This window comes from Gekko japonicus, unplaced genomic scaffold (assembly GCF_001447785.1).
Source record: "Gekko japonicus isolate JY-2015 unplaced genomic scaffold, Gekko_japonicus_V1.1 scaffold872, whole genome shotgun sequence".
Classification (NCBI taxonomy): domain Eukaryota; kingdom Metazoa; phylum Chordata; class Lepidosauria; order Squamata; family Gekkonidae; genus Gekko; species Gekko japonicus.
Window position 1 is genome coordinate 683,598 of NW_015171529.1, and position 11,939 is coordinate 695,536.

At 51.5% G+C, this 11,939-nt stretch overlaps 1 protein-coding gene across 1 annotated transcript in view; it reads right to left on the reverse strand.

Moving 5' to 3' along the window:
* RFX1 (regulatory factor X1) overlaps positions 1–11,939 on the reverse strand; it is an 86,767-nt gene that overhangs the window by 55,508 nt on the left and 19,320 nt on the right. The window contains 3 exon segments of the mRNA XM_015419521.1: positions 122–132; positions 502–589; positions 2,748–2,857. Coding sequence (XP_015275007.1) covers positions 122–132; positions 502–589; positions 2,748–2,857 — 209 coding nt within the window.

Consider the following 11,939-nt stretch of genomic DNA (forward strand, 5'->3'; position numbering starts at 1 on the left):
CAAAGGGGCCCCCGCGGGGGGGGGGGGGGGGGGGACAGCCAACGGATGGCCGCCCAACGGCCGTAGCTAGACATACGGGAAGAGACTGAAGGAGCATCACAGAGGACCGGATCGGACTCACCTGCTGGGGCACTTGAACACCTGTGAGCTGCAGAGGGGAGGCCGTCCCCGCCTTGGCCTGCACACTGGCTTGGACCAGGAGCCTCTGCCAAAACGAAAGAGGCGAGGGTGAGGGCAAACGGGAGGCGACTCACAGCAGCGGCAGGTCAGCGTCTTGCCCCGGAGTGGCCCAAACTGCTTATAAATCCCTCCCTCTCGGAGAAACCCAGCCAGCCGAGCATTTCTTTTCTGCGTTTAGCAGAGGGGGATGCCGAGTCTAGCTGAGAGGAGCAGCTTTGCTGTTAACGACTTAAGAACCAGGGGTCATTTCCTGCAGGAGCGCACAGGAACAGAGCTCCGGCAGTAAGGAGCCCAGGGGGCGGGCACATGCAACAAACGGACTCACCTGCTGGGGCACTTGAACACCTGTGAGCTGCAGAGGGGAGGCCGTCCCCGCCTTGGCCTGCACACTGGCTTGGACCAGGAGCCTCTGCCAAAACAAAAGAGCAGAGGGTGAGGGCAAACGGGAGGCAACTCGCAGCAGCGGCAGGTCAGCGTCTTGCCCCAGAGTGGCCCAAACCGCTTATAAATCCCGCCCTCTCGGAGAAACCCAGCCAGCCGAGCATTTCTTTTCTGCGTTTAGCAGAGGGGGATGCCGAGTCTAGCTGAGAGGAGCAGTTTTGCTGTTAACGACTTAAGAACAGTGTGTGGGATAAAACACAGGAACTCGTACTCCAAACCTCCCACTCTAGTTGAAAGGTCTGTGCGCCTCTCCCACCGGCAGAAACACACCTGGCCACCTGCTCTCAGGCATTTATTTTTGTTTTATAGTTATTTCACTTCATTTAAGGCAAAGGTAAAGGTTTTCCCTTGCTCGAAAGCTGGCCGAATCCGACTCTAGGGGGTGGCGCTCCTCTCTGTTTCCAAGCCGAAGAGCCGGCGCTGTCCGAAGACTTCTCTGTGGTCATGTGGCCGGCATGACTAAATGCCGAGGCGCACGGAACGCTGTAGCCTTCCCACCGAGGTGGTCGCTATTCATCTGCTTCCAATTTCCTGCTTTCGAACTGCTAGGTTGGCAGGAGCTGGGGCCAGAGGCAGGAGCTCACTCCGTCATGCGGCACACTCGGGTCTCGAACTGCCGAACTACCGACCTTCCGGTCTGCAGCTCAGCGTCTTAACCTCTGAGCCACCGCGGCTCATTTATGAGGACCCAAAGCAGGGCATGTCATTCCCCCGTCTGCCATCTTATCCTCACGACAGCGCTGCAAGGTAGGGGAGGCGGAGAGTGTGTAGCTAAATTGTTCCAAGATCACCCAGCAAGCCTCCATGGCCAGAGTGGGGATCTGAACCTGGGTCACCCAGATCTTAGTCCAGCACTCTAACTGCTACTGCCAAAGGGACCAGATGGCTCCGGTCTCGTTCCGTCAACACTGGCTCCCAATTTGCTTCTGGACCCATTCAAGGTGCTGGTATTGACCTCTAAAGCCCAATATGGCTCGGGGCCAGCCTAGCTGCCTTCTCTCACGTGAACCTACAGGTCTACTCTGTTCATCTTAGGAGGCCCTTCTTCGGGGCCTCGGCCCCTCTGCCCTGTTGCTGGCCCTCCAGAGGATGCTGGACTAGATGTGAGATAGGATGTTGGACTACATGGACCCTCCCTGGTCTGGTCCAGCCAGGCTCTTCTGATGCTCTTACTAGGGGAAGGCCTCGGCCTCTCTGCCCTGTTGTTGGCCCTCCAGAGGAACTGGTTGGTCACTGTCTGAGACAGGATGCTGGACTAGATAGCAGAGATCAGTTCCCCTGGAGAAAATGGTGGACTTTGTGTCCTTATACCCTGCTGAGGTGGCCCCCCATGACAGCCAATGTGACGTGGCAGTCAGGGTTTCAGTGCACGGAAGAGGCTGCAGATGTGTGGGGGAGATGGAAAGCTGAAGAGTGAGGGGGAAATAAAGGCAGGTTGATGATTGGCTGGGAAGAAGATAGGGTTGCCAACTCCAGGTGGGGAATTCCTGGAGATTTGAGGGATGGAACCTGGAGAGGGTGAGGTCTGAGTAGAGGTGGGACCTCAGACAGGTACAATGCCGTAGACTCCATCCTCCCAACCAGCCATTCCCTCCTGGGGAACCACTGCTGCCAATCTCCAAATGAGGGCTAGAGATCACTCAAAATTACAACTGCTCTCCAGGAGGGAGGGGGGAGGAGATGGAAAGCTTAAATCAGAGGGGCAGATAATGGCAGGTTCGTGCTTAGCTGGGAAGGAGATAGGGTTGCCAACTCCAGGTTGGAAAATTCATGGAGATTTGAGGGGAGGAGCCTGGAGGTTTGAGGAAGGGTGAGACCTCAGACAGGTACAATGCCATAGACTCCACCCTCCCAACCAGCCATTTCCTCCTGGGTAACAATTGTTGCCAATCTCCAGGTGACGGCTGGAGATTACTCAAAATTACAAGTGCTCTTCAGGTAGCAGAGATCAGTTCCTCTGGAGAAAATGACGCTGAGTGCCCAAGGCCGTGGCACTCTCCCAGAGCCTCTTTCTAGAGCTCGTTGTATTTATTTCTACAACGAGCCTTATTCCTAGTTGAAAGATATGTCCCAAATGGCATAATCACATCTACTTTTGTCACAACAAACTTGATCAATATCCGTACCTGCTGTGTCGCTTGGACTTGCTGGACCACCTGTGTCGGCACCCCCGATTGTGTGGCTGTGGAGCCCGGGCTGGACTCTGACACTGTCTCGCTGGGCCGCATGGAGCCTTCTGTAGAGACGCAGAAGAGGAAGGTTTATGCAATGACCCCAGAAAGGAAATCGAAGAAAGGCCCTGCTCTCCAGCGTTCGGAAGAAAGGCAAAGGGGAAACAGAGGAGATTAGTGAGTGGCACGCGAGGAACATCTAACGAAGGGTCCCCAACGTGGTGCCCATGGGCACCACAGTGCCTGCCGACAACTGGTGCCCACCAAAGGGCCTCCTGCCCAGTATGGCTTCTTGATTGGCCACTGAAACATGATTGGCTGCGCAGATTAAAGTGACGTTGTTTCAATGGCAGCTGCTATCCCAGTGTTTGTCTCTCTTCTTTCACGGTGTATTTTTTAAAAAGTACTCCTCTTGTTCCCCGAACTTGGGGTTCCTCTGTGACTGTGGGGGCCCCCCCCCTCCATATCCCATTTTGTGACTGTGCCCACCGCCCCGTGTCAGAATCCCAAAGGTACCCACAGGCTCAGAAAGGCTGGGCACCCCTGATCTAACAGCTCGGGCATTGGGGATCAGGTTTCTGCCACTGCGGTTTCTACCTGGAGGGCCGAGCCATGACTCTTACGTTCCACTCCCAGTTCTGGGAAGTTCCGGCACACTATGTCCGGCTGCCCCATGAAAAGCCAAGGGCTGTGCCCCAGTATCTTCGGTCCCGTTGTGGGGAATCCTGACCCACGCTTCTCAGACTGGCTGCCTGCTTTGTTTGTGCTCCTACAAACACTGCTGCTCCAGTGTTCTGGGGAGGGAACTTGAGTGGAACCAGGCGACCTTTTCACCTCCTATCTTTCCAAGTACTGCTATCAATGTTTCCTCTATCCCCCCCCCCCCGCGTATAACTTTTGTAATCTTAAAATGAGCAACGGGCAGTGCCAGACCCTGCGCGGCTCCAGACAGCCACTGAGCGGGAGGGCTTCCTGTGTGTGTGAGCGGCCACTCATGCACACAGCTTAGAGCAGGGGTGTCGAACTCATTTGTTATGAGGGCCGGATCTGACGTAAACGAGAGCTTGTTGGGCCGGGCCATGTGTGTCATAAAATGTAATGCCAGGTAGCAGAGATATAAACTTTATAAAGGACACAAACACAAAGGGTTGTTTTTTTTTCTTAAAATAAAAACGTGCTTAAAACATTAGCACTCTTGTAATATTTTGTTTATTTAACAGTGTGTGATAACTGACACCTCTTGCTCTGAATTATTGCATCAAAATGTCTGTGCTGTTGCAATCTTGACTATGCTGTTCAGGTGTGTATCTGTAAGCTGCAAACCTACGATGATAAAGCAACAGCAGAACTGGAAGAAGAAGCAGAAGCCAGCCAGTTCCACTGCGGGCCTGATAGAAGCCTTGCAGGGGGCCTGATCTGGCCCCCGGGCCACATGTTTGACACCCCTGGCTTAGAGGTAACACTGACTGCTATCTGTCCAGAGTTTCTGGGCCCAGGCTCATCAACACAACTAAATACCTAGGTCCTAGCCTCAGATCTGAAAAGGAGAATGGCGCACAGCAGTTAAGCATACCGGTGGCACACTTTCCCAAAGCAAGAACAGACGTGTCTCTGAGAGGAAAACGCTAGGCTCTGCTGTCCAACAGTCCCGTGGGTTCTTGGAGTGTTTCAAATGAAATTTATTTTGTGCAATAAATGATGTTCATTCATTGCAAATGGATCAGCATGTATTCCCTTGAGGCAGCTATCTTTTATTTGAAGGAACACCACCTTTTCACAGCCCTGTGTCTGCAGCATTTTGTCACGGGGGAAAAGTTATTCCTCATCACCACCACCACCACCACCAGATACTGTTAAGAGTATGCACATCATTCTCCTCTGCTCCATTTTATCCTAATAACAACCCTGTGAGGTAGGTTAGGCTGAAAGCATGTGACTGGCCCAAGGTCACCCTGCAAGCTTCCATGGGAGGAGTGGGGATTCGAACCTGTGTCTCTCAGACCCTTTTCCGACACTCAGACCACTACAGTACAATGGCTCTCGGCTTGTTATTCATTATTACCACTATTTTAGCGAGTGGACTTAATCTTGCCGTACCTGCTTCGCCCTTCCAGTAACAGCCACACACACAAAGTTCCCAAATATACAAATTCCACTAGTAGAAAACACCATCAAAGATTGCCAAAACAATATATTAAACCATTATAAAGTTGGTGGTGTCACAACAACACTAATGCATACTGTAACTATAATAAGGCATAAGATACAATATTTCCTCCTTTGAAGATAAGACATAAAGTCCATGTAGTCAGTGTAACTTGACAGGAGGAGTCCACATAAGTCATAACATTTCCCGAACAGCCTTTGCAAAAACGCCCATTCTAGATACTTGGAAGATGTGTTTCCTTTGACTCCTTCAGTTTGCCAGCTGTGTTAATGGAACCTGGTTTCAGCAATTTCACCAGAGACCACAAGGTTCATAGTGTAAGAAGTGAATCATAGTTTGTTGTTGTTCAGTCGCACAGTCGAGTCCGACTCTTTGCGACCCCATGGACCAGCTCCCTCCAGGCCTTCCGGTCTTCCGCCATCCTCTGAAGTTTGCTCAACTTCATGTTCGTTGCATCGATGACACTGTCTAACCATCTCATCCTTTGCCGTCCCCGTCTTCTTTGACCTCACACAGAAAGTGGCAAAAAGTAGCAAAGTTCACTTCAACAGCAATCTTCTACTATGTTATCAACCTGTTCTAAAAATGTATTTACAAAATTCATACCTCATCTTTCTGCCCTGTTCGGGCAGCTAACAGATTAAACACATGCATAATAAAAAAACACGTCTGAAAAACCATTTAAACCAAACCAAACATATCACTAAAACAATTAAAACTAAGCTAAAATACACATACAAAAACATAAAAACAACAAGAACAAAAACAACAACAGCAATAAAAAGTCAGAGCGAGAAGCAGGGATCCCTGAGGGAATGCCAGATGAAACAAAAAAGTCTTCACCACTGGGGAAGCAACAGAAGGAACAGCAACAGAAGGAAGCAGACAAGTCTCTCTGGGGAGCGAATTCGAGAGCTTCGGTGCCACAACTGAGAAGGCCCTCTCCAGGGTTGCTGCCTGCCTAATCTCAAACTATGGGGACACCCAAAGCAGGGCTTTGGAAGATGATTGCAGTGGTTGGGTAGGTTCATAAAATATAATTATTTGAAGTCTGAGGGAACTGCACAGTTCTCCCGTCTCAGAACTACCACACATATCTCTCCCGCTGTTTTCAACTCTTCTGCAGTCAGGAAGGTGATGGGTTGGGCCCTGCAGAGAGAGGTGATTATTGCCGATTTCTTTCATACAGCAACCCCAAACACCCCCAAAATGTTGGTCTGGGAGAGGAGGGGGATAGAGGGTCACCAGGAATAGCTTGTGGGGACTGGAGGTCTCATGATGATGAGGATGAGGAGGAGGAGGAGGAGGAGGAGGAGATGATGATGATGATATTGGATTTATACCCCGCCCTTCACTACCCAAAGGAGTCTCAGAGCGGCTCACAAACTCCTTTCCCTTCCCCTCTCCACAACAGACACCCTGTGAGGTAAAAGAAGAAGAGGAGATTGGATTTATACCCCGCCCTTCACTACCCAAAGGAGTCTCAGAGCGGCTCACAAACTCCTTTCCCTTCCCCTCTCCACAACAGACACCCTGTGAGGTAAAAGAAGAAGAGGAGATTGGATTTATACCCCGCCCTTCACTACCCAAAGGAGTCTCAGAGCGGCTCACAAACTCCTTTCCCTTCCCCTCTCCACAACAGACACCCTGTGAGGTAAAAGAAGAAGAGGAGATTGGATTTATACCCCGCCCTTCACTACCCAAAGGAGTCTCAGAGCGGCTCACAAACTCCTTTCCCTTCCCCTCTCCACAACAGACACCCTGTGAGGTAAAAGAAGAAGAGGAGATTGGATTTATACCCCGCCCTTCACTACCCAAAGGAGTCTCAGAGCGGCTCACAAACTCCTTTCCCTTCCCCTCTCCACAACAGACACCCTGTGAGGTAAAAGAAGAAGAGGAGATTGGATTTATACCCCGCCCTTCACTACCCAAAGGAGTCTCAGAGCGGCTCACAAACTCCTTTCCCTTCCCCTCTCCACAACAGACACCCTGTGAGGTAAAAGAAGAAGAGGAGATTGGATTTATACCCCGCCCTTCACTACCCAAAGGAGTCTCAGAGCGGCTCACAAACTCCTTTCCCTTCCCCTCTCCACAACAGACACCCTGTGAGGTAAAAGAAGAAGAGGAGATTGGATTTATACCCCGCCCTTCACTACCCAAAGGAGTCTCAGAGCGGCTCACAAACTCCTTTCCCTTCCCCTCTCCACAACAGACACCCTGTGAGGTAAAAGAAGAAGAGGAGATTGGATTTATACCCCGCCCTTCACTACCCAAAGGAGTCTCAGAGCGGCTCACAAACTCCTTTCCCTTCCCCTCTCCACAACAGACACCCTGTGAGGTAAAAGAAGAAGAGGAGATTGGATTTATACCCCGCCCTTCACTACCCAAAGGAGTCTCAGAGCGGCTCACAAACTCCTTTCCCTTCCCCTCTCCACAACAGACACCCTGTGAGGTAAAAGAAGAAGAGGAGATTGGATTTATACCCCGCCCTTCACTACCCAAAGGAGTCTCAGAGCGGCTCACAAACTCCTTTCCCTTCCCCTCTCCACAACAGACACCCTGTGAGGTAAAAGAAGAAGAGGAGATTGGATTTATACCCCGCCCTTCACTACCCAAAGGAGTCTCAGAGCGGCTCACAAACTCCTTTCCCTTCCCCTCTCCACAACAGACACCCTGTGAGGTAAAAGAAGAAGAGGAGATTGGATTTATACCCCGCCCTTCACTACCCAAAGGAGTCTCAGAGCGGCTCACAAACTCCTTTCCCTTCCCCTCCCCACAACAGACACCCGGTGAGGTAGGTGGGGCTGAGAGAGCTCTTTGGAGAACTGCTCCTAAGAGAACAGCTCTGTCACACCAGCAGCTGCAGTTGGAGGAGTGAGGAATCAAACCCGGTTCTCCCAGATTAGGGTCTGCACTCTTAACCACCAACCTGCAACCAGGAGCCAAACTGATCATTCCTCTCACAACAAACGTATCCCAAATTATGACATCCCACGATAGTGGGGACCAAACAGGAAAAGAACCTCAAGGAGGAGGAGGAGGAAGAGAAATTGGATTTATACCCCACCCTTCACTCTGAGTCTCAGAGCGGTTTATAAACTCCTTTCCCTTCCCACAACAGACACCCTGTGAGGCTGGTGGGGCGCCGGGGACACCCAAAGCAGGTCCTTGGAAGATGTTTGCAGTGGTTAGGTAGGTTCATAAAATATAATTATTTGGTCTGAGGGAACTGCACAGGGAATCAAACCCGGTTCTCCCAGATTAGAGTCTGCGCACTTAACCACGACACCAAACTGTCTACTTGCATAGCCTCCTGTCACACCTAGGAGCTGCAACCCATAAACAGAGTGTTCTAGAAACTGCAGGTGCTAAACTTTTTCCTATTTCTGGCACCTTTCGAGGTTCTTCTCCCTTTCGGCCACCGGCGCTGGGAACGTTCTCTCCACCACCACCACCCCCTCTAAAACAGGATGTTGTACTACTGGCCTTAAATCTACACTGGAGCAAGCATAAGTGGGAAAGTGGTGGGGGTCTCCTTATTTTTTGGAAAGAGCTGTCACTTCACAAATACCTCCTGGGTAGCAGACACACCTCTGACCCGAAAGCAAGAATGGGCAAGATGAACCACGCAGCCACTGGGGCGACCGAGAAGATTTCGGCCCTGGAGTCACAACCAGTGTTCCCTCTAAGCTGAGTTAGCGTGAGCTAGCTCACAGTTTTTTTAGCCTCTGGCTCACAGATTTTTGTCTTCGCTCAGGAAGGAGGGCTCCAGAGCAAACTAATTTATGCAGTAGCCAAATCACTGGCTCACAGCTTGAATGCCAGTAGCTCACAAGGTAGAATTTTTGCTCACTAGAGTCCACAGCTTAGAAGAGAAGAAGAAGAGATTGGATTGATACCCCGCCCTTCACTTGGAGTCTCAGAGCGGCTTACAAACTCCCTCCCCTTCCCACAACAGACACCCTGTGACGTGGGTGGGGCTGAGAGAGCTCTGACACAAACTGCTCTTTTTCAAGGACAGCTGTGCCAGAGCTTGCGACTGACCCAAGGTCACATCAGCAGGTGCAAGTGGAGGAGTGGGGAATCCAACCCGGTTCTCCCGGATTAGAGTCCGCACACTTAACCACTACACCAAACTGGCTTAGAGGGTGCATTGGTCACAACGCTCAGGAGTTTGAGCTCGGGAGCTTCCTGCCTGAATGGGAGGGTTGCCATTCCCAGACGGGGACATTCCTGGCGATTTGGGGGGGGGGGTTTACATCCTGGAGAGCGTGGAGTTTGGGGAGGCTAGGGACCCCAGCGGGGTATAATGCCATAGCGTCCACCCTCCAAAGCAGCCCCTTTCTCCAGGAGTTATAATTCTGGGAGACCTCCAGGCCCCGCCTGGAGGTTAGCAGCCTTAATGAATGGAGCTTGCCACTTTCGCCAGACACAACGGATGTGCAAGAAAGTGCGACCTCCGCAGCATGGCAGACCCAAAGTAGGAAGCTCTTCACAGGTACTTACGGTCAAAAGGCACTGCGTAAAGACAGTCATAATACATGGCGCGGCCGCCCAAAGCCTTCCAGCTCTGGCAGTTCCTTTCATCGAAAACAAAGCAGGCGGAGGCTTTTATAACCTGGAACCTTGGCCGGCTAATCCCTGCTCATTCCTACCAAAGCTCCAGGTCGGTTGGTTTTAAATAAACATTCGCATCCCGGTAGGTGCAGAAACAAACCTCCGCCCTCCGCTCTTCTCAGGATGGGGTGGCGGATGCCGGCTGTTTGTCCGATTGCAATCGGTGGCGCAGGAGTTCACGTTTCACAAGTGGTCTCATTTGACATGTGGGAGGGGGGAGGGAAAGGCCCGGGAAGTCACTCTGGGCCACCTGCATGAGGACTGCGGGATTTGCTTACTTTCTTTATAATTTCTATGTTTTCGGGACCGCTTCCTAGAAAAGCAGACGCTTCTGTAACACGAAGACCGGTCGGTGCCACAACGCAATGCCGTTGTGCACACGGTGGAACTGAACTCGTGTAAACACACCTGAAGCAGCCTTACGTTGAATTAGATCATCAGTTCATCCTGGTCAGTATTGCCTACTCAGACTGGCAGCAGCTCTCCAGGGTCTCAGGCGGAGGTCTTTCCCATCACCTTCTGCCTGGTCCTTTTAACTGGAGATGCCGGGGATTGAACCTGGGACCTTCTGCATGCCAAGCAGATGCTCTGCCACTGAGTCACAGCCCAGCCGCAATAAAAACATGCATGAAGCTGCCTTATCAGACCACCAGTCCATCAAGGTCAGTATTGTCTGTTCTGACTAGCAGCAGATCTCCAGGGTCTCAGGCGGAGGTCTTTCCCATTACCTCTTGCCTGGTCCTTTTTAACTGGAGATGCCGGGGATTGAACCTGGGACCTTCTGCGTGCCAAGCAGGGGCTCTGCCAATGAGCCAGGGTCTCAGGTCAAGGTCTTTCCCATCACCTACTGCCTGTTCCTTTCAACTGGAGATGCCGGGGATTGAACCTGGGACCTTCTGCATCCCAACCAGATGCTCTACCTCTGAGCCACGGCCCCTCTGTACAGCTCTCCAGGGTCTCAGGCAGGAGGTCTTTCCCATCACATACTGCCTATTCCTTTCAAGTGGAGATGCCGGGGATTGAACCTGGGACCTTCTGCATGCCAAGCAGAGGCTCTGCCTCTGAGCCAGGGTCTCAGGTCAAGGTCTTTCCCAGCACTTTCTGCCTGGTCCTTTTAACGGGAAATGCTGGGGATTGAACCTGGGACCTCCTGCGTGCCAATAGCGTTAAAGTCTGCTCCTCCGGCATCTCTTCATTCCTTTCACGGTCTTCTCTGAATGCTTGATTTATTGCCTCCAGAGTTTGCATTTATTATGGAACGCCCGGAAGCTGCGGTCAAGGCAAGCAACTGCTGCGCGTCAGCTGACTTGCCCCACATGCATCCAAAGACACATTTCCACTTCTGCGGCTGCTGGGACGAGCTTTTTCACCTCCGAAAGGTGTCAAAGCAAGATGCGGTCTGCAAAAATCAATGTTTCTATTGGCACAGGTGAGTCGCAGCCAGTTCGCCTATCACCGCCCGGTATCAACGCATTCTGTAAGGTAACATCCATTGAGGTACACACCTTGGCCGCTCAGCTTGAAGGACACAGCTTAAGCAGAGCTGTGCAAAACTGAAAAGGCAGTCATGGTAACATTATCCCGCTGAAAGTCCGAACCAAATCCTCTGCGAACTACAGATCGATTTAATTCAGCTCCGTTTAAACTAGAGGAAGCAGCCGATGGGGGGGGGGGACGAGCGTGCTTTTTCGCATGCAGCAGGTGGGGGGGGGTTTGACATATAACCCACAAAGGCCCTTGGTTTGCTCCAAGATGTCGGGCATTGTCCTGGGGTGGCAAACGGTAGGGGAGGGGAGTACCCTGAGCTCCCTGAATATTCTTTATTCTTTACCTTGGAGAAATGACGGCTGAGGGGTGACGTGATCGAGGTCTATAAGATGATGAAGAAGAAGAGATTGGATTTATACCCTGCCCTTCACTACCCAAAGGTGTCTCAGAGCGGTTTACAAACTCCTTTCCCTTCCCCTCCCCATGACAGGCACCCTGTGAGGCAGGCGGGGCTGAGAGAGCTCTTGACAGAAACTGCTCTTTTTCAAGAACAGCTCTTATCAGAACTACGGCTTGCTAGAGCAGGCTGAGAAAGAAGTACTTTTTCTCCCTTTCTCACAATACGAGAACCCGGGGCTCTCCATGAAATTGCTGAGCGGTTGGGTTAGAATGGATAAAAGGAAGTCCTTCTTCACCCAAAGAGGGATTCACATATGGAATTCACTGCCACAGGAGGTGGTGAAGGCTACAAGCATGGACGGCTTCAAGAGGGAATTAGATAAGCGTATGGAGCAGAGGTCCATCAATGGCTATAAGCCACAAGGTATAGATAGGAACTCTCAGCCTGGGGCAAGGGATGCTCTGTATTCTTGGTG